This window comes from Halichoeres trimaculatus, unplaced genomic scaffold (assembly GCF_033239565.1).
Source record: "Halichoeres trimaculatus isolate MK-OKI-2021-1 unplaced genomic scaffold, fHalTri1.1 fHalTri1_scaffold_16, whole genome shotgun sequence".
Classification (NCBI taxonomy): domain Eukaryota; kingdom Metazoa; phylum Chordata; class Actinopteri; order Labriformes; family Labridae; genus Halichoeres; species Halichoeres trimaculatus.
Window position 1 is genome coordinate 12,241,674 of NW_027437194.1, and position 22,509 is coordinate 12,264,182.

The 22,509-nt window shown below is 39.1% G+C and overlaps 2 protein-coding genes across 2 annotated transcripts; one reads left to right on the forward strand and one right to left on the reverse strand.

Moving 5' to 3' along the window:
- Positions 1–8,615: 8,615 nt before the first annotated feature.
- Positions 8,616–11,747, reverse strand: ccnb1 (cyclin B1). Its single transcript, XM_074691040.1, has 9 exons — positions 11,642–11,747; positions 11,279–11,407; positions 10,819–10,923; positions 10,542–10,724; positions 10,293–10,451; positions 9,968–10,204; positions 9,744–9,884; positions 9,431–9,541; positions 8,616–9,334 (listed from the first exon to the last, which is right to left on the reverse strand). The coding sequence occupies exons 1-9, from the start codon at positions 11,660–11,662 to the stop codon at positions 9,230–9,232; spliced, it is 1,191 nt and encodes a 396-aa protein (XP_074547141.1). The 5' UTR covers positions 11,663–11,747; the 3' UTR covers positions 8,616–9,229.
- Positions 11,748–12,782: 1,035 nt separating this feature from the next.
- Positions 12,783–18,966, forward strand: LOC141805874 (AN1-type zinc finger protein 5-like). Its single transcript, XM_074691089.1, has 6 exons — positions 12,783–12,999; positions 15,367–15,551; positions 15,664–15,811; positions 16,035–16,138; positions 16,604–16,732; positions 17,550–18,966. The coding sequence occupies exons 2-6, from the start codon at positions 15,395–15,397 to the stop codon at positions 17,696–17,698; spliced, it is 687 nt and encodes a 228-aa protein (XP_074547190.1). The 5' UTR covers positions 12,783–12,999; positions 15,367–15,394; the 3' UTR covers positions 17,699–18,966.
- The last annotated feature ends 3,543 nt before the right edge of the window (positions 18,967–22,509 follow it).

A 22,509-nucleotide genomic window follows, 5' to 3' on the forward strand; every position in this document is an offset into this window, starting at 1 on the left:
ACGGAAGGCACAGATAATGTTAAAACAGGGACTTTAAAGGCTTATTGTACTTCACTTTTTATTTTTTACTGCGCATTTGTGGTACCGTTACAGTAAAACTTGATGACATCTCTTTGTCACTTCCTCAAATTGCCAAACGTTTGTTCTAATTATGTCCTCATGTTTTGCTAAAAAAAATGCATGTATAAATAAATGCTGATAAATAGACTCAGAAAATAAAAACATGTTATAGCTGACTTCACCTATATTAAGTGATATAAGGTACTTGTCTTGTTTTCTGAAAAGCTTAAACAAATGTCTTCTTGTGTTTTAATCACAGTTTCTACTTGCTTTGTATAGTTCTTTTAATAATGAATCCCTACTTTGAATGCTTTTTATGCTGATATGGACTCATGGGTCTTAAATAAAGAATAAAGTCTCAATTGAAATTCTCATCATGTATCACAGCAGCTTCTTGTCCGCAAAGGTTGCTTTGCTTATCAATAGAAGGAGTATTTGAAGACTTGTGCTGGTATGGTTGTGGTGAGACAGGTACACTTATGCATCTATTGTGGTCATGGCCATTGGTTCAAAGTTTTTGGACCGCATACTTGGATATAATATGGATAATAAAATACCAAAGCTAATCCATAGCATCTACCTTGCTTCTATGTCTGTTAAGAGGACAATTCTCATGAACTGGAAAGCTCGTAAACCGGACTGCAACAACATAGACAATTGGCTAATAGACTTTTTGGATCTGATTTTAATAGAGAGTGCAGCTTCAACTCAGAGTAATTATAACAATTGGGACAACCCATGGACATTCATCAGGGGAACGTTTTTTAAATGATATGATCAATTGTAAACAATATGAATTGTATATGATCTTTTGTTGTTCTGTATTTGAATTATAACTATAAATTGTAACAGTGATTATCTCCTGCACCCCCCATGTTTTGTTTTGTGTTGTTATAGCCCCCTTTTTTGGTGTGTGTGTGTGTGTGTGTGTGTGATGAGTGTTCTGTCATTGTTTTTGTTTTGTATAAAATAATAAAAAAATGTAAAATAATAAATAAATGAAAATAATAACAATAAGAAAAAAAAAAAGAGTATTTCAAGCTTTAGTTTGACTGGTAAATATTGCTAAATAACCCCAAGTCTCTGCACTGGACCTTCAAACTCTGGAGATTATGAACAAAAATATCTTATAAATGTACTAAAAACAAACAAACAGAAGAAACCAAATAAGCTGTGTTTATACCATAAAAAATGTATTTCTGGTTTAAGGCATCCTTTATAAGTGTTGAGGCAACATTTAACATAAAAATTTGATTCCTCACAGCAGAAAACACTGTGACTTCTTGGTTCATAGGTTTCCCTCCTAAGACTAAGACTACCTCACTTCCTGTTTCAGCTTAGAAGTGCCAACCATCTGTGTTCTGTTGCTCCACCAACCTTTCATATGATCCTCTCTTACAGCAGTAAGAGCATACAGTAGTTTGAAGTTGAACTTTTAATATAACTTTAAACTGTTGCCAGCTCTTCAAATTGCTTGGTTTTCAAATATGGAAACGTGTCAGGAAAATCTTGAGAGAATTTATGCCAACTTCACGGTTCTCCACTTCTGAATGAAATGTTGCTGACGGGTAGTATTTTTCTGATTGATTTGGGAAGCTTAAATCTTCGTTCACTCACGACAGGGAACTTTTTTTGAGTGAGCAATACAGAGGTAAGCAGTCACAGATTCAGGTCTCGGATAGGTTTGGGTATCACTGGCAGCAGAGGTGCTTTTTGTTTATCTTCATGTCACAAGCACAAGAAGAGAGGAGGTGGTCAAGTGACCCCAGAGGTTGATTTACAACGTGTCAGCAGGATGTCTCCCCTCCTCCGCTCCCTCCAACACACTGAGGATTTATCACAGCTCAGAGGCTGCATGAGTCGCAGAACAGGTCAGATTTCATCACACTGTGGTCACCAGGATGTATCTCTGAAAACTGGGAGCTTGAAACACTTCAAAATAACTTCAAGGAGGAAAAGTTGTGGGATTTTTAATTTATATAAAAGAAAAAAAAACTGTCAAAACATCCATTAAAGTTTTTTTTAATCTAAAATCCTTTTTTATTTGCACCTTGTTACAAAAATGTCAAAATTGTATTTTCTATAAACATGAAATATGAACAAATCAAACTTTTAAACCCCATAAATCAGATTATAGCATAACACTGAAAAAATAATGCCCTTACTTGAGTCAAACAACAACAGCCTGCTCAAGATTCATTGGCAGACTTGGTCTCATTATGACTGATCTCGTAAATCAAAAAACAAACACTGGCTCGGCTCCCTCTGATTAAAACGCTGTGATACAACCCTGATAGTTACGGTGACATCGACTTAATAACCTCCCTTGGTGTTATTTTGCCCAGTGATGTTGGGTTCACATACAGGGAACAGTATGATTACTACAAACTATCGGGCTCATTATGATGTAATGTTAACATCAATGGAGAAAAGTTTTAGGAGTTTGATTGGGAAGTTTTAAAGAGATGTTAAAAACTTGTTTCTGCCCCTGTTACCAAGGTTTCTTGTTCATACATGGCTTCACAGTGTAAAGTTTTCTTTGTTCAGTGAGGGAGAAGATTTGTCGGGGGGGGGGTTGACATAATACAAAAATCTCTGTCCAGTTGCACGGTAAAAATGTCATAACTCCTCCAACTTGTGGTGAATTTCCCTGAATATTTCCTGCTGTGTTCTCACATTAGCTCCTCTCAGTCCTATGAAGAAATATCTCTGGGAGAGCTGGCTGGACAAAAATGAGGAATCCTACTGTTAATGTCCACATGTTCAGCCCGCACACAATTGTCAGAGACTTCTAGGGAGTCTGGGGTATGTGTGAATACAGCTGTGACTCCTGAGCTTCTTTTCCTTTAACGGTGGAGGTGTACGAACAGGATTCAGATATGATAAGATAAAAAACAGGAGCTGTTATGCTTGCTTAAAGCTAAATATGTAATGTAAATTTTGTTCACTCTAGTGCCTCAGTATCCCATTTCTAGGATCTGTGCACCAATGGTAGCTTAGTGACACTTGCAGTGCAGGGTGATAACATTTATAACATATAAATGTATTTTCAGGAAAGGCTTTATTGTTAACCAGCAGCAAATAAATGTATTCATACATCCTGCAAAACCAAGCCCATCAGAGTGGAATAGCACATTTCTGGGTGGTCCCAAAAACAAGACAGAGAGACAGTAAAGTAAAAAAATAAGAGGTTTTAAATTTATTGACCACAACTTTAAAAGTGTCTTTTTATACCACCAGATCCAGAAACAAACTGCCTTCATAGACATGTCAGCCCGTGGTTTCTAACTGTGAATTAGTCCCCAGCCACTTCAAGATTGTTGAATAAAATATCTTAAAGACCAGGAATCGCACTGTAAAGGTCAGTGGAAAAATTTCAGCTGGGAAGTGAACGATTCAACCAAGAGTCCTCTCATCTCCCCGACCACACTGTTCAGTGAAACAGTCCAGTGGAGCTGCTCTGAGGCCAAAAAAAACCTCTGAGGGCTGAAACAAGATAATAACTTCTTTTTTGTCTCCCCAGAACAACCACTCCAGCCAAAGTATGCATGTAATAAAATTTTGGATTTCTACATCAGATTCCTTTTTAATAACTTTGCTCCATCTCTGTGTTTATTATACAAAACAAACCTGTCTTGCAGTATTAAACAAATGTTTGAGAACACATTTGCAGTCCTCACAGTATGTTCACAATAATTTCAGAGCTGATTTACAAAGAGCTTCACAGGCAGGGGCAAAGCAACTATTAGCTCCAAGAAACCTGGAATTCTGAGTCAAACATGTGAGCCAGCACACTTAAATCATTAAAAAAGAAAATCTATATCTTCTATCAGTTGGTTAGCTAACAGCTAGCTTAAATTAACATTAAACAACGTCAAAGCATTACTCCATCTTTTCTTTGTGCATGTATTGACCACATTGCACTCCTCTGACTTAAATTTGCCAAAGAATCTTTATGAAAGAGATGGCACCAATGATGCTGGCTGGTGCAATGATAAAATTATGAGGACCTCTTGTGAAGATTTATCAAAAACAATGTAACATTTATTGTCAATGTAAAACACTCAAGAGTGAGTACATCCTCTAAGTCCAAATGCAGGACTTTTTCTCTGTACAGGTCCAGGGAACTTAACAATAAACCCAGAGGTTTGTTGAAACCTTGTTCAACATCAGCTGCTAAGGGCTTCTGCTGTCCTTCAGAAGTACTTGACCAATGTAGTTCAAAGATGATAGTGATGATGATGATGATGGTTATGATAATACCCACTTTTCTCTTGTCTGCAACAACTGAGATAACGAAGAGAGATAACTTCAGGTTTGGAGAGGGTTATACAAGTCTAGAACAATCCTACTCACACCAAGTGTGAACTCTCCACTTCAAGGGCTACAGTGAGAGCTTTTCTCCCCTCCAAAAGACGCTGAGCATCTCAGGTCCAGGAAGCACATGATTCTTATTTGAAAATCTATAAATTGTGAAAATCAATGCTCTTGTATTTATTTGTGCTTCACTTTGCTCTTCAGCCCAGGGACCACAGTCTGCCCGCCAGCTGCTAACCTATTAGCGCCCCACAGAAACCTGAACACGGCAGCCATGAGCCCTCTGTTTGTTTGACATGTCAGTCTGAATTGAGATGTGTCGACTGGAGACGGGCGGTGCAAATGGGTATTAACTCATTTTGAAGGGTGCACTTGTTAAATCTCTGGCCGTCTCGAACAGTGTTTTGACTGGGATGGAGATCCAAACCCTTGACTCAGGTCTGGACGATGATCTTGTGGGTGAGATCTGTGTTACTGAAGATGCCTGAAACCAAGCTTTGCATTCTTTCTGGACCTCAGTGCTGACTCGCAAATTCATTTAATGGGAATGAGCTTGGATAAACATGAAAAAGGCAGAAGCACTCAGGCTGTAAGGACACTGAAATGTGATTTAGGATTCCAAAAACATCTCATACTGGCTAGACAGAGTGTGTGTTAAATGTTGCAGTAAGCCATCAACTTTGTGTGAATGTGCTTTTTTATCATTTAAGTGACGAGGTTACCACAGATATGTTGTCTTAAGTTAAAGCTGAACAAAACCAGGAAGATAGCTCCTCACGACCTGGATTCTGGACTACCTCTTCAATTGTCCACTATATGTGGGGGCTTGGAGGTGTCAGTCTGACATGGTTGTCTGCAGTACAGGGGTCCCCCAGATAATGGTTCTGGCTCCGTTCCTATTTATCCTCCGCACTGTAGACTTCACAAAGAGCTGCCACCTGCAAAAGTGCCCTGCTATTGTTGGCCTCATCACCCATGGGGATGACAGGGAGTACAGAGAACTGACGCAGGATTTTGTAGTTTGGTGTCAAAGGAATCATCTTTCAGCTCAATAGAGGGAAGACCGAGGAGCTGGTGTTGGGCTTGAAGCAAACTTGGTCCTCCCACACCGGGGAATATCCAAAGAAGAACATTGAGATTTTAAAATCTTACTGGTCCCCGGCTGTTCACAAAGTGGACTGGTCTGACTAGTCAAACCCCCTTTACCAGAAGGGTCAAAACAGACTTTTGCTGCTCAGGAGACCAAGGTCTTGCAGTGTAGAGGGGGGCTCTTCTAAAGTCCTTCTTTGACTGTGGTGACGTCAGTCATCTTCTTCGGAATAGTCTGCGGGGCATCTCTTCTGCTCAAAGGAAAAGACTTAACAGACTGGTGAAGTAGACTAAGTCTGTGGAGGGGGTAGCTGACAGGATGATGATAGCCAAGCTGGCGTCTCTGATGGACAACATGCCTCACCCCTTGCAAGAGACTCTAACATCAAAGCTCATTCAGAGACAGGCTCCTTCACTCACAGTGTCTCACTGAAAGATACTGCAAGTCTTTTCTCCCTACCCTGGTCAGACTTTTTAATCACCTGTAACAATTTGAGTCCCGTATATGCTGTAACCCTCCCTTCATCTTCTGAATGTGGGATAACTTATATTCTAACCTTAATTAATAACAAGTGTCTTTCACCAGTAATTCTGTAAATTTCCCATTGTGAGGAGAATTAAAGGATCAGGTCATCTCATTTTGAAAAGTTTTAACATTATTTTCATGGGTTTGAAATATCCTGCTACCATGTCACTATAGTTTAAACCAGTGTTTCTCAATTCCGGTCCTGGGCCCCCCCTGCCCTGCATGTTTTAGATGTTACCCTACTCCAGCACACCTGATTCAAATGAATGGCTCGTTATCAGGCTCGAGCAGAGCTTGATGACGAGCTGATCATTTGAATCAGGTGTGATCATCATGAAAAAATGACTGAAACCAAGAAATGAATATTAAACCCGAAATGTCATTCATTAAACAGAAAAAAGTAAACAATTTTTGTTTGGTACATTGTTTCTTTGTTGTAATACTGCTTCTTGGCAATAAATCATGTCTCTTCGAAAGCCTGTATGTTTCTCTTTGAAATGACGCCACCTTGGTAAGGATTATGCTTTATTGTGGGATGGGTAGCAGAGCTGAGTACATAGGTCACACCCATATAAAATTAGCCAAATTTGCACAGAAATCTTTAAGGACAGTTGAATTAGTGGTACACTTTACCATACAACAATCATTTTCCTGGGAAAAATAACTTGAAGATATGCTATATGACAAATCTGGCCAAGCTCAGGGATGGTTAAGGTCACACAGCCTGGACATGCAAATTAAAAACCAAGTACAAAAAAGTTCTATTGATTAGCTTTTAATGATCAGCTTCAGCGTCAAGTTGCTGAGTTATCTTGAACAGCTCTGCTCCTGTCTTCTATTTTCCATCATAATAAATGTCACACAGCTGAGTCTTTGTCATCAGGGCCAAATAGTGTTCCAGGCAGCTGCAAGTGTACGGTTTGAAACGTCGCACAGGAGGAATCTGTCTTGTAAACTGATACGGCTGCCCAGCCATGACCTCAGCCTCAAAGCATGAATCCTCAGTATGATCTGTGGGTTTAAAAGCCTGGCTTTGCTGGATAACTGAGACTAATTATCATGTGTCTCAGAGGAAAACAACAGAAGGCTCAAAGATAGACAGATGAAAGGAGTGTCTTACATGGCCTTCATGTCTTTCTGTGAGGTAACAGACCCACAGCTTAGATTCAGTGATTTGTGAATGATTATGAATTATATAACTGAGCTGTCAAAGCACGGTTTGGATTGGATTCTACCTCGCAAGACAATGAAAGTGGAATTGATTGTCTTATTAATTCCTCATATTTCACTGTATGAGCTCTTTGCATGAACTACCAGAAACTCAAACCCCTGAGGTGCCAAACAAAATTTTCCCCTTTCAGTAGTAGATAAATTCTGGTCTGGTCTTTTAACAGCAACAGATGTAGACAAGCTGTTCTCCAGGAGAGCTTCAGGAGTGATGGCCTTATGATCCTGGTGATGTGCACAATGACTCATGTCATGCAGATGGCAGGTGGTCTTTTACAGGAAAGCTCTCCTGGCATCCCTCTGGGGATTGGGGGGCAGGGGCTGGTTCCCTGGAGTCTCAGTTGTGAAAGGGTTAAAGTGATGAGCGCTCACACTCGACTCTGTCCATTAGTTTTAAATACCAGTGGATTGATGCTGATGTAATTGGAGATGTTAGCAGTGTGTTCACCTGCAGCCTACATTAGATTTGCTGCACGAGTTGAAGATAATGCAGGTGTTGATTAATTCAGAAGACTGAATTGAAAACAGATTTCTGAAGTTGAATTTTTAAGGTGATAAAGACACCTTTAGTTGATCTAAAAGCTCTGTAGCTTTTATCTCAGATATACCCATTATATAGTAGAAAGGGGACAGGTGTGAGTGATGGCTGAATTCCATTTGGCTTTTCTGGTCATGCTTTTGTGTAAATGGTTTATTGTCATTGCTTACTGGGAAACTAATGACCACAGCCTTTTTGTGCATTACAAGGAACACCTCAGCTTTTCCTGTAATGTATTAAATCACCTGCTTTCAATGTGATATCACCTTGGATACATAACCTTCAAATCAGGGTATGATGCTAACATTAATATAAATTCAACATATCCAAGAAATGTGATCATCTTTTAGTATTGGTTGTTGACACATTGCACTTTAGTTGTTTCTCACAAAGTTGGACATAAGACAGAGGTTGTAGTTCATGATAAAATTCACCAGGATAGGACTTCGCCTCAAAAGGAAAAGCACACCCTTTGCCTCTGTTTTTGGTTTAATTTGTTTTTATGGACCATAACAAACTACTCTTGTGCCAAATGAGTTTACTAGCTCTCGAGTCCTGTTAAGACCACCAAAAAACATTGTACACTCCAAGTCAACATACAGAGGAAAAGAAATACAGTAGTAAGAATTTTAAGTTGGAGAAAAGCAAGAGAATATTTGGAGCATGATAAAATTTGGTTACAAAAAAAAAAAAAAATCTTCCAGTGTGTTATTTGCCCAAGCTTTAAACAAAACATTCAACCACTGAACAGTTTTGAAAAGGTGTAACCTGCAGGACTTTAGAGCTTAGACAAAGACAACTTAACCCTTGTCTTAGAGCAGCCTCTAGTGGTGTTAGATATACGACATGAGAGAAACATCTGGTATGAACCATTTAATAAACAATTCAAAAACATTTAAGAACATAAAATCATTTAAAAAGTATTGCTGTACATTTTACATGGTCACTGTCACACAAAGTAGGAGAAATCTGACATTTGGAAGAAATCATGGACTCATTTTCCAATGAACCACTCCTTACTGACCATTTAAAAGCACACCACAGTTTTAAATGGTAGGAACATGGTTAAAAGACCAAGGGCTTCAATGTTTAGTGGACAAGTTGGTGATTTAACTTTTTTCAAAGATACCTGAAGTATCAGACAAAGTAGTACATTAAACTAAAACTGGGAATCTGCTGCATAGGAGGTAGCCAAATTTGTTAAGGTGATAAACTATGTCACCCCACAGTGGAAAAGTCTTTTTAAAGCCTTATCTTCTATGTTTTGTACCATGCTGTCCTTTTTGCCAGCTTTTAGGGTAGAAATGCTTCAGTTAAAATTGTGGCATGCTTTCCTTAACAGTCAGTAAAAGTAAATGTCAGTTGTTCAAACATGCAAACCACCAATATGGTCTTCAGTTTGCCAATCCCTCAGTCATGTTTAAAATCTTAAGTTATAACTATATAAAATTGGCACATTGTACCAAAAAGTCTCACTGGCTGAGTTGCTTTGCAAGATCCCTGACCAATGTAGACTTGAGCTGTGAGATTGTTGCAATCCGCATATGCTTGGAAGTTGAATACTTCCCCTTGATAGCCTGTAGACAGAAATGTCATTAGTACTGTAGATTGAAATCCAGCTGATCAAATTTACCAGTCAAGTTAAATTCAAATATGAGCCGGTTTATACATACCATCTGTTTGGACTGCCCATCATTCACTTTCACAACATTTTTGGCAAGGTGTGCCATCACAGGAATCAAACTCTCTGCTGTGTAGTCCATGTAGTGCTGCAATGTCGCATCCTGAGGAGATGAGTCAGAAGGAAAACTACTGTCAGTTAACATGCTCAAAACAAGTTGTTCCACAGGTATTATCCTTCCAAGTCACTTTCAAAGATTTGTTAACAACCCCCCCCCCCCTCAATAGCCATGTTATATTCTAAAGATGTAAATTAGTTATTGTGCTCAGGCTCAGGTCAGAGGCACTGTGACTGGTTTGACTCACCCATTCACCAGCATCCAAGAGCTTCAGGGTTAGTGCCAAAGAAGCACTTGCAACCATGGAGGGTGGAAAATGAACCATCTCATAGTCCACCATGGTGAGCTCAAGGAGGTATTTTGCCAGAGTGTGTTGCTCAGCAGTTACCTAAACCCAGTAGAGAAAAGTAGTGAGCATAAACAGCCGAACAGCCAGCAAAGAGACCACTGAATCCAGTCTTTCCCACAAACCTCATAAATCTTTGAAGCCCTTCGGAGGAACTGCAGAGGAAGAGGGCGACCCAGTTTGAATTTGAGCACGCGAAGGATTGTCATCTCCATGTCTCTGATCTGAGCAGTAGTGTAGGCACGGTCAGTCACATAGGCAAAGTCTGAGATCTCCGGGGGATACATCTCCTCATACTTGGAGGCAAGAAACATGGCTGTCACACCAACCAGCTGCAGCTGCTTCTTAGGGACTGGGTGATCCTGTTTGGGATAGAGTCACAAGCAGGTCAGAAATTACACAGGAAAAAAAAAAAAAAAAAAGTCAGACTGAATCATATAAAATACTCACCTGAAGAAAGCGGTCAATGATTCCTACAGTCATGTACATGGTCTCCTGCAGCAGCCGGAACTTGAGGTTCACCTGCACTAGCCAGTCAATTAGAATGGCCCGCATGTTTCCAGTCACCTCCTTACCCTGCAGGTATGACGGTCTGACATTTTGCTCCACCTGGAAAAAACAAAACAAAACAGGTTAATCTAAAAAAGTAGAGGATTTAGGATAAGATATTATAGAAAGTTTGACTTTTTTCTTTTTTACCTCTAGCTGCCTGAGGTACTTGTAAATATCCTTCACATATTCACTGCAGAGCATGGGGTTGTCATAATCATCTGCATCCACATCCCTGATAGCAGTGTGAAGGATGACATCTGAAAATGCTTGGCAGAGATCTGCAGGCTCACAGCCAGATGTCTCCATTGGGGTGGGGGATGATGGCTCAGGCTGGTGGGACAAAAATCCAAACAGCAGATCAAACAAACAGAAGGACCACACCCAATAAACAGTAATGTGAATCATAAACACCAGATAAGCTTACCTGCACTTCAGGCTCAGGTTTAGCTGGAACATTTTTAGGTTTTGGTACCACAGCCTTTTCAGCTTTGGTGGTGACTTTAGTCTTTGTGGCCTCAGTCTTGACAGCCTTTCAGTGAAAAAAAGATTTTAATAGAAGTTGTTACTTCATTTAAAAGCAATTTCTTAAAGCAAAACCCCCAAATATTTTCAGATATGAATGTGATTATCTATCCACGTGCGATTTTTGAAAATATAGAACACGTTTTAACAAACAAAACTTAATTTTGCCAAATTTCAGTCATTACAAGTTCTTGTCTTTTGGCATGACCATGCTTTCACCTCAGAAATGCGACTTTTCAAACCTATAAAAAAAACATGCAATACCTAAGAGAAGGTCGTCTAGATTCTTACTTGACGACTCAAAGAAAAGATGAGACAAGATGCCCATTTTTGAAGCACAATTGTTTATGTACGAGTTTTACCTTTTTTTGTGGTTCTTTGTTTGCAGCGATGTTTCCTATTTCGCCCAGTGCAGCTCTAGGCTTCAGTCCAGGCCCAGTCACCGTACAGGCTTTTCCCCCGAGCTCAGACCTAGTAGATGCCAAGCGGTTCTGTAGAAAAATAGTACATCCATTAATGCATTGCTTGTTAACATGTAAAAAGGAGGGATCGAACTTAGAGTTTTAATCGAATTCCTTTTGTTGACGGAACGCACGAGCAGATCCTACATATGCGCGAGGACATTCGATTGAGATGAAAAATACACTTAACAGGGAAATTTCGTCCTAAAGCGTACCCAGTTTGAAGAAAATGAGAAAACAAAATAATTAAAAGAAGTAACTTACTCTTGTCACTCGTAGAGCCATTTCGATACGTGCGTTGCTTCAACAAATGTAAAACGTAATGGAGACTGATGAGGTTCAGTTTTCAGCTTGTCTTGGTTTAAATCCTCGTACGCTTCACGTTGATTGGCTGTGCCTGGAACTTTTGGAGCATTTGATTGGTTGAGCGCATCTGTTTCAAATGCATTCCCCGGACAACCATTGGTCACGTGGTTTAAATCTTCATTCATTTCCTTTTCCTGTTCTCCCTTGTTTTTTAATTTTTATTCGTCCAAAACGCACATATGTTAAGTTTAGTTCTCCAAAACTGACCAGTCAGTAATAAAATGATAAACGATCATCTGAACCTAAGACTGACAGGCTGATTTAAGAATAACCACATGAGGTTTTCTTGAGCTAATATTTTGAAGTTTCAGGTTTGAGGTACTAGGCAGTTATACACACTATGCGATTATTGAGAGCAAATAAAAGCAAGTTAGGTGCTTTGCATATCACCCTTTCTGTAGGATGGAAGCTCATTAAAATAAAAAAAGGACACAAGTACTGCTACTTTTAAGTTACACTGAAAATGATAATCCCAAAGGGATCACTTTAGGGTATTATTTTGCATGTGTTTTCACAACCTTTTAAAGTTCGAAGCTGGAGCTATATTTAGTGAAAAGTTTTTTGAATGGTATTAATATTTAACAGCATGGACAAGCAGCATGAATACAAACCGATATTGCTAACCTAAACTTCAATCCCAAAACACGCCATGGATTTGCAGATTTAATGCTCCAACATTGCAGGAAACGTAGTTAAAGGGAAATTGAACTGCTAGTAAAGTTATGAGAATAGCACAATCCTTTACTTGTATGCTTTTTATTGAACAATTTTGATTCTCCATCTTTTTGTTTATCCTTGCTGTCTTTGATGGTTGTCTGTTTCTTTTTTTTTATTATTATTATTTTTGAAAGATTTCCGTGCCAAGTGGTTTTAGAATAGTGATGTCCCGTTTGCTCAGTTGAAGAAGTAGGAGTAGTAGTAGTGTTCTTTTATGGTCTAAAATCTTTTGTGGCTTGACTCCAAAACACATGCCTTCCAATCACAGGGTCACAATTTCCGTGACGTCCACCGGAAACGGAGAACACGTAAACGCACCACGTAAAGCAAAACAGATGCCACCACAAATCAGCGACAGAGGACGTAAGCAAAACTGGCTGGAGGTACTCCCAGGCGGAGTGTTTGCCTGAGAAGACTGACAAGAAAGGCACAAACAACGACTTACCTAGACGGCCCTAGTTAGATACCGTCACAATAAACATAGCTATTCGCTCGGTCAAGAATATCAACAGAAAATTCGTGTTTCACAGGAACAGAAGGTAAGTTGACCAAAAAGTAGTTTAATCAGGACAAGCCAACGTGTGCCTGTTAGGAAGTTTCTGAACTGAGCTGTGATACAGTTATAAAATCCAAGTTAAAGTGACAGTTTTTGCTGGTGGCTGTTTGTGCTGAATTGATATGTGAGCTAAAAAGAAACCGACGTTGTGAAAGTCACGTTTTAACGCGTCTTTAAAAACTTTAAACCTAACAACCTCAGAGATTTGCTGGATATTGAATAGCACCTTTATATAGAATGTTATGTATTATGTAACCTAGATTTCATCATAACATCTTTAATATATTTCTTTCTCATCTTAATAAGCACTGGATAACTATACAGCCGTATATGTCTCTCCTAACGATAATCTGCTAGTACAAATAGCATCTGTACATTTGCCAAAGTAACCTCTCGTGGACCGTTTAACATTTCACCATAATATTACTTGTCAACTTTTCAGTATTTTATTCCTCAATCGTATACACTTATCATTTATATTTGTGGTAGAACCCTCTTCCTGAATTTTAATCCCATTCGCTCTTCTAAGCCTCTAACAAAACAAAGAGCAGACAAAGCAAATGCAACAAATATGCTAACAGTTACCTGCCAAGGCTAACAGCTAGCATGCTAATAGCGAGATCACGAGTATCTGCAAACACTGCAGCTGTGTTGGAAATGATTGAATTTCGTGATCTTACGAATACATGGACTACAATATATAGTTCTGGTTGTTGTTGTGCTTCTTTTTGTTGCTTATGAAATGTTTTAAAACTTTGTCAATTTTTCTTTACGCCTCAGAACATGGTAGTTGGAAAATAGGAACAGAAGCCCTTAGCTCGCTAGCATGACTCAGTGGATTTGTAGATGTGACACTACTGTGGCCCTGTGTTTGTCAGGAAGTAGCCGAGGATTAACGTTGATTTAGTTCATTTTTTCCTTCTTAAATCACGATGACAAGACATTTAATACTAGCTATCTAGAGTTTGGGCCTTGATGAGATATTATCCAGGTTTCAACTCACTCTGAAGTATTACGGAAGTAGAACTGCTTTGAAAGTGAGTGTTGCTTTTGTCTATGTGAAAAAAAATCATCGCACCTAAATGTCGTCTACTGAGGCTGAGTTGAACTTTTAACACGCGTTAAGGGGACACGTTGCACTATTCAAAATGTGAGTACATTGATACAGAAGGCTGGCAGTAATTTCGAAGGGGAAACCTACTGTGGCTAGGATACAACTTCTGGCATGATACCAGCTCTGTGTGCAGGACTCTAGAGGTTGTCTATAAATAGACGCGATCACAGCCTTACTGTATTGAGGTAACTCGTGTGTATGCGTGTGCGCGCTCCTTTGGATCATAGTGTCACATTGCACTCCTGTTACAGTGGGAAGCCGTCATACACAAGTCCATGTGAGCTTGGAGCACTGAAGTCTGCAGGCAAACAAACGTGAAGGCAGCAAGGTGCTGATATCAGTGGTGTATTGATTTGAAGAGGAGGAAACCTATGATGCAGTCTACCAGAACTTAAACCTTGTTATAGATATACTACCCTTCTTGGTTCATAAGCCAGGGTCCTCCTCTTGCATCAGATTTAATCCAATTTTATTACAAGAGAGATGCAAGCACATGGTTCTCAGAGGATAAAAGCGCAACAATGTGTAATAGATACGTTAAAATTCTGCATTTAGACACGTTTCTCCAACAATAGTCATTTATCTTGCAGCTATCATGCTGGTTTGACTACTAGGTTTCAGATATGAGTCTGTAAAGCTGTTTAATTCAGAGTTTTATAAAAGACCTACTTTAAAAAATATTTACTATGCCAGCAAGCATTTGGAAACATGGAAATGCTTTAGAGTTGCGTTTGTGCCTGGTCTGTGGGTTCAACTTAAGCCAAATTGTTGAACCTCAGAACAGACTCTGCTGAAATGGGCGTGTAGGTTAATATTTTTTTTGTACTATGTTTTATTTTGCCAGAGCTCACAGACGACATAACATGCTTTTATTTCCTCTGTCCCAGTTTAATATCTGAATCCAAAATGTGTCCAATCATCAGCTGTTAATGCAAGGGGTGTCAGCTACTTGCTGATGTCACCAGTTTGTTGACAGCAAACTGTTTAGACAAAAGGAATGTGTGTGCACCACAAATCTAAGAACAGTCAATCTTTATTTTTATTTACTTTATTTTTATAGTTTCACTCCATGCCCCCACTGAAGCAGTCCTTCAGTACAACAAATAGAACTGATTCCAGGATTATATTAATTGCCTAAAATATTTTGCAATGTACTAATAAATCAATGTTCATACTCAGCCTTTATACAAATGTAACACTCATTACTTTGGCCCATATCCTTTGTTGTGTGTCCAGGTCAGCTCAGCAGGTGGCAAACATCGCTATGGCCCAGGAGACCAATCAGAGCCCAGTTCCTATGCTGTGTCCTACAGGCTGTGGTTTCTATGGTAACCCTAGGACTAATGGCATGTGCTCTGTGTGCCACAAGGAGCACCTGTCAAGACAAAACAATGGAGGAGTCAGTACTTTGAGTCCTGTGGGTAAGTCCTGCTGGGTCTGTCTCAGTTTTCTTTTTTTGTTTCCATGCAAACACTGAACAAAACTCCCAGCCTTTGTTCTGACTGTAACATGCAGTGAAACTTTCTCCCTCAGGCAGCAGTAGCGGCTCCACAGTTGAAGCATCTGCAATCCAGAGGTTAGAGGCCACTTTGAATAATGCTGCAGCTGCTGCGGTTGCTGCTGCAGAGGTGGCAGCTGAAGCTGCTGCGTCTGCTGAGGCTGCAGCTGCTGAGGCTCTCAGGTGAGGGAACCCGGGGTGGTCAGATCACAGTTTTAGAAGCTAAGAATTCAATATGTAACCATATACCAGTCAACCTGAAGAGATACAGCTATGTTTGCTTTAACTATAGTACAGTCTCTATCAGAAAAAGGCAGTTGGATTTAGGTAAAAAATGTCAGATTTTCAAAATACTCTTTTAGAGTTTAGCATTTCTAATCTTTTTATTCTCATTCGTCCTTTGCAGTGGCGTTTCAACAGCCATTTCTGTAACACAACAGATGACTGAGATGAGTCTGTCCTGTGAGGAGAAAGCAGCATCAGGAAGCAAAGTAGAGCTCACAGAGACAGGTGGGTACCCAGTATAGACCTCTCTTTATAGGAGAAAGAGGATATTTACTGATAAACCCCCACTACTGAGAGGAATTACACTGTGACATTAACAGTGTCATTTTCAACTTGGTTTTCATTCGCAGCCACATCTGTCATATAAGCTTTTATAATTTACACTTGGAATGAATCAGATAACTAGTTTTTATGTATCCAAGAGAGGAGAAATTAAGAGTTGACAATATTAATAGCCCAGAGCAGTTTTATGGCAGTATAATAGAAAAGTCCATTTGTGTGGTGGGAGCCTCATGAGTGATTTATTTAACACAGGTTTCACAAAAAAAGACAGGCTACTCTAAGATTATTCTGAAAATGTGTGCAGCATTATACACGTATATCTTGTTTCAGCACATTTAATAACAGAGAGCTATTTCTCTGTGTGTTTGTGGATTAGAAACTAAAATGAACTTTTCTGTGTTCTCCCAGTGTTGATTCAGCCCACATCCTCAGCCTCATGTCCCTCCGCTGCTGGCAGTGAGGACTCCAAAGCACCAGAGCCCCAAAAACCCAAGAAGAACCGCTGCTTTATGTGCCGTAAAAAGGTTGGCCTTACAGGTATGAGATGTCACGCTTCACAAATAACTCTCATTAGAAAATTTCACCAACAGCCACAGGCTTGTTTTTTGTTCTAGGTTTATCTAATTTTCAAGACAGAAAAATTAAAATAATTCAGCTTTAAATGTGTCGGTTTGTATCAGCGTATCGTGAGGTGTTCAAATGAATTGGACCAGTTCCTTGGAGATTAGATTACACTGGGTAGGTGCCATGGATCTGGCTCAGAAAACAATACAGTCAGGTCAAACCAGCTTCACACAGCAAGCTTTGCTTTTCTGCCACGTTGTCACAAGGTCCATACAAGGTTAATATGTTTTCAACAATAGTAAAGAAGCAAAAACTAGATGGGCAGTGATATTGAATTTGATATCAATTAATTGATTTATTTGGGAACAAACTAGAACTGTGTATCATTCTTGGAAAACTCACCAATGTAAAATAAAACCAGTGACTTAAAACTGTAATTTCTGTCTCTTAATTTTATACGTATGACTCAAAAACACTGACACACTTGTATTTGTACTGGTTTGTCAATTTGAGAGGTTTATAGTTGTGCAATAGAACCTAAAACACTTTTAACAAATTTGAAAGTATACAAACCAAAACTTATGAAAAACATAGAAAACTAGTTAAATCTGAAGGGGAAAAAATGGTACTAGATCAGGCAAAAATATGTCCCACAAATGCTGCTTTAAAATCCACATTAGTTGTGAGCAGCAAATGTCTGGGTGGTGGTTTTGTGGGATGCTGGGATGTTGTGCTGGGATAGGACATGTCATCTGTCTAACTCACGCCTTCCTTTTCTGTGGGCTTGTAGGTTTTGACTGCCGCTGTGGGAATCTGTTCTGTGGAATTCACCGTTACTCTGACAAACACAACTGTCCGTATGACTACAAAGCTGAAGCTGCTGACAAGATCCGCAAAGAGAACCCGGTGGTTGTTGCTGACAAGATCCAGAGAATATGAACAGGACCCTTTTGACTTTGAACACAGGGAGGAATCGACTTTACAAAATAGACTCGAGCCCAGTCTTCTTCCTTGAGGATCTTTCTCTCTTTTCCCTTTTTTCCAGTTGATCATTTCAGGACTTTTTCTCCCAGTGCATGAGAGTTCAGTTTCTTATTTTCAGCTTTTAGTCTTGTTTGCGTGTGATTTTAAGTCTTTGAAAGTTGTATTGAACATGTATGTTGAGGATTGGAGATTTCTGAAGAAAAACTGTCCTTTGAGATAAAATGCTGTCTGGGTCCACTTGGTGATCCTCCTGGGGTGTCTTGAACTCTGCCTGGCGGGAGTTGGACATTCGGGCCTGTTTGGACTCTGACTGTTACTGCTGTTGGCTGATTGTGGTGTGTCAGCCGTGCTTGCTCTCTGCTGGCTTGAGTAGCAAAAATAATTTACTTTTTGTCCTTATTGCGTTTGTGGCCACAGCCTAACCCTCCGTACTTGTCAGTCTTTACGTCCTGGTAATTTTTATGACCTGAAAAGTTTCTCTGTGCCGCTTGTTTTCTTTTTTTCAGACAGAATACTTTAAAGAAAAGACTTTGTTTTTTGCCCTCCTCTTGCCCGCTCATATTCCCTCCCCCTGCTGTTTGTGCAAAACCAAAATCACAGCCCAGTTTTCTTGTTTTTCCCTTCTGTTGATCCCTTGCTGAATGCTGTGAGTTACTCTGTGCCCTGGATCTGGACTGCAGGCACAAGTACTTCCTGCTTTGTAGGTTTTTGAGCCCATCCACTGAAGTCACATGATGGTGCACGTCACCTGATTTTTTTTTCTCTCCATTAATTTTTGTTTCACAGTAATTTCAGAAAAGTGAGTGTATGCTGTGTGTTGCTGTATGACGGTTAGCCTAAACTTGTCTTTGATTTTTTGCCTTTGAATGGGTTTAGCTCCACTAATATTTTCATCTCTGATTTCACTGTTGAATGTTTTCCTACAATTTTAATGTGAGCTGACAGATCCAAAACATTGGGACTGTTTCATCAGATGTGTGTGTGCGTGTGTGTGCGTGTGTGTGTGAGGGCTGTTGTTTGAGTTACTGTATGAGTTTAAGTTTAAGTGGTTGTGTTGCTGCGGTGACTTAGTGAGACTTGTGGTTGTAGGTTATTAATAATTTTCAGTCCGGCTGCTTAATGAGTTTTTGTTTTTTACCCTTTAGTTATGCAAGTTTGTACAAACATCTTTATTTATATACTGCAGTGCGTGTAATCCTCAAATAAAAGAGTAATAATTGTATGATGTAAATAAATTATGTTCACAAATATAAAAGCAGTCCTTTGTGGCTTTTTATTATAGCTTTAGCTTTCCATGTCAGTGGAAACTGTGAATAACTTCTTGATTGCTTTTGGCCCTGATGTTTGTGGTTCAACCAGAATTTTCTTGGATGACAGTCAGCTCCAGCCGATTGTAAAAAGAACAATCGGTAAGTGAAAGAATTTGAAATGCAAAATTCTCCAGGGACTTCTGGCAAAGCAGTTCAATTTTTCCATTAAAAACAGGAAGATACATTTATTTCCAGAGATGGATATGTTGTTTTGCCTTCACTGCTGTCAAGGTGACAATCAGTACAAGTCATTTGTTTTATAAACTAAAAACTAGAACTGTGACCAAGAGAGGTTGTTTTCCTTAGTTGAAGCATGTCATTTCCAAATTCACTAACACGTATTGTTTGCCTCATTGTCACTTCCTTACGAGTTTTATCCCAGCATGGAATTAAAAAAGTGTTCCACAGGAAAGAAGAGGCCTGTTTTCACAAGAGTAATTAATTGATCTCATATCATCCTTGCCTCCTTCACGAGTTTTTGGATTTTTCCTTGTCACTACAGGTCCTTTTAATGTTTTGAAAAATATATTTTCACCCTCACAGTTAGAGTGTTATTATATTTATTAGACAGTAAAGGTTTGCTCAAGTTTTGATAGCCTTAAACGGCATATAAAACCTAATTCCTCCTTCAATAGGCTCAGGTTTGAGTAAAACATCCAGTGGGCATTTTCATGCCGCTGTCTGTTGGTTAATCTGCCAGAGCTCTGTGTCTCCATGTGACTCAGGTCTCTGCAGGGGAAACTCGATCTGCTGCAGCAAGTGTGACCTCAGGTCACTTTCTGACACCGCCAACCTGCCATACACAGACAACTGTGTGTTATCATAAACACAGACACACACGTGCAGGGGGACCTTCGTCCACCAGTATGAGGAGCACATCGAGTCAAAACATTACTATTCCTTTTTCACAGAGGAGAAGTACAGAATGTCTGTATCAATTAACATTTATGTGTTGTTGCATTGATGTCTCCCCTGACACTGTTAAAGTGCCACAATCAACAAAAAATAAATAAACAGAGGCATTTCTTTTTTATGTCTACAGTAATGTTTTGAGATGAACATCACATAAACAGTATTTTATTTTATTTTATTTATTTCATTTTATTTTATTTAGATTCAAGATTTGTTATATTCTTATCTTATTACAGGGATGATCTTAAATGTAACATACTGAAATTCTCAGCTGTCTAAGATTACATGTGGGTATAACATTTTCGGTCCTTTCAACATCAGCCTACTTCTGCCCAACCTTTGCCTTCCAGTTAGATGTCAGAACGAAAAAAAAAAAAAAGTTTTCTCCAAATTTTTATTTCTGTACAATATCCTCTGTGACTTTTTAGCGACATGTTACTCAAACCCTTAAGTAGTTAGTGTAAATAAGAATTTGGTTTTACTAACTTTCCTGGTTAAGTTAAGGTTAAAGGTGTGCATTACTGACTTCACCTAACTGTCATGGTAAGTAATGTTACTTATATGAACGTGCTGTAAATAGTCTCTCTCATATGTGGAATTAAGTAAAGGTCAGTATAAATCTCAGCTTGTTTATAAATGCTCTGATAAAGAGATCCAACAAGGCATTAGAGCAGGAAAATCTCAGATTTGTCAATGCAGAGAAAATGGGATGTTGTATCCAAATTTGTACTTTATTATCCACGATACTTTAAATGGAGTTCACATATCACTGAGCAAGTGCTTTATAGGCTGCCAGTATTTGTAGAGCACCATGGTTGCTGCACTTGAATTTCTGATCGCATTTCACTTTATAACCACTAGGTGGCACAAAAGGCCAATGATCCAAGTGCCTTTTTTGGAGGTTATGATTGTGACGTTGACTTAAAAATTATAAAGCTTTAGGAAAAACAAACAAACAAACAAACAAACAAACAAACAAACAAACAAACAAACAAATGGAGATAATAATAGCAATAATAATAATAATAATAATAATAATAATAATAATAATAATAATAATAAGAAGAAGAAGAAGAAGAAGAAGAAGAAGAAGAAGAAGAAGAAGAAGAAGAATAAGAATAATAAGAATAAACTAATTCATTAATCAATTTATGTTTTTATTTTAAACAATTTTCATGTCCACACAGGATGACCAGTAATACAACATCATCCCCTCATCCTGATCCATTAACTTTGTATTGCTCATGAAATTCTTATGCTGAGTGCGCATGAAATATTCATTTGTTCATGTGTTGAATTTAAAGACATGAAAATGTTGAGAAATTCATGTGAAGACAGAAAATGTGTCCAGATTTATTAAGAAGAGAGAGCCCCTGCTTTAAGTTTGTAAAGTTCCTTGTTCAATAGTTAAATGAAGCTCCTGAAAATCATAGTTACTCAATATTAAGCCTACACGAACATGTTTGTTATGATGCAATAGCTTTGTGATTGTGTCTGGATGATTGAAGAACAAACATGTAATGATTTCTATAGAGGCCTTGGTGGTTTGTGAAACAGAGATTTCATGACTGCAAAAAGAACATGTGATTGAAGAGAACTTACTGCTTACTAAAGGATAAATGCAGGATAAAGAAATGTCCCAAAAAGGTTTAGGTTGCCCTGAATGGTTCATGCCCAACAGAACCAGAATTTATAGAAGTCTGACCCCCCACCCCCAACATGTGCCATTATATCTGCCATGTATGCTTTCTAGACATAAAGACCACCTGATTTGTCACCTCAAGTGCACTCACCTGAATATCAGCAGAAGTTTCAAAGGGTGTGAACATCATCTCACCTGTGGGAACTGATGAGCATGTAATGGAATCATTTTGTGAAAAATGAGCTCTACTCTATTATTCAATGAGGCTGTGAGGCGTTTCTCTTTGCTGTGCGCTGCTCTGCACACACACAGGTAACTGCTGTCAGACTCTGCTGCCAGCTGGCTGACTTCACACTTGCTGGACTTTTATTGTAAGATCCAAACAAATAATATTTCCACTTCAAGGTCAGCTGAGGGTATTTATGTATGCCTAATGTGTTAGAGTGAAACCTAAACCGTCATTAAATCTTCAGGGCGTCTAGTCTACCTCTGTGCAGGGGTTTCCAATTGCAGGAGGAGTGAGAGTGTCTCTAAGCACTTTAAATGATGTTAATATTTTGCCGACTAGAAAAATAAAGCAGGACCTAGAAGTCAAACCTGGCTGGACAGAGCTATCATCCGTGCTGTTTTGTTTTACAAGGATCAGTGTGAGTAGCTAGTGCAACCAGTGAGACTGACAGCTGAATATCTACACCTTGAAGCAGTAATAATGAAATGTCTAAGCTGAAGGACAAAGCAGACTTTCTGCTTGAAGGCCACAGTGAATTACTTTGGATTACTTTGAATACCTAAATTGACTGAACCTGTCCAGGGGCACCTGTAGAGAGCAGGTCACATGCAGCAGTCGTCATAGTGACGGCAGCATCAGACACCTGAGTTGGGTGCTGGCAGAAAGCCTATGT

Excerpts from the sequence above, each read along its gene's own strand:
- ccnb1 (XM_074691040.1), bottom strand. The coding sequence starts at position 11,662 with ATGGCTCTACGAGTGACAAGA. Across the intron at positions 10,452-10,541 it reads AGTACCTCAGGCAGCTAGAG|GTGGAGCAAAATGTCAGACC; the intron begins GTAAAAAAGAAA and ends TGTTTTTTCCAG. Across the intron at positions 10,205-10,292 it reads TCATTGACCGCTTTCTTCAG|GATCACCCAGTCCCTAAGAA; the intron begins GTGAGTATTTTA and ends TATCCCAAACAG.
- LOC141805874 (XM_074691089.1), top strand. The coding sequence starts at position 15,395 with ATGGCCCAGGAGACCAATCAGAGCCCAGTTCCTATGCTGTGTCCTACA. Across the intron at positions 15,552-15,663 it reads CAGTACTTTGAGTCCTGTGG|GCAGCAGTAGCGGCTCCACA; the intron begins GTAAGTCCTGCT and ends TTTCTCCCTCAG. Across the intron at positions 15,812-16,034 it reads GCAGCTGCTGAGGCTCTCAG|TGGCGTTTCAACAGCCATTT; the intron begins GTGAGGGAACCC and ends CGTCCTTTGCAG.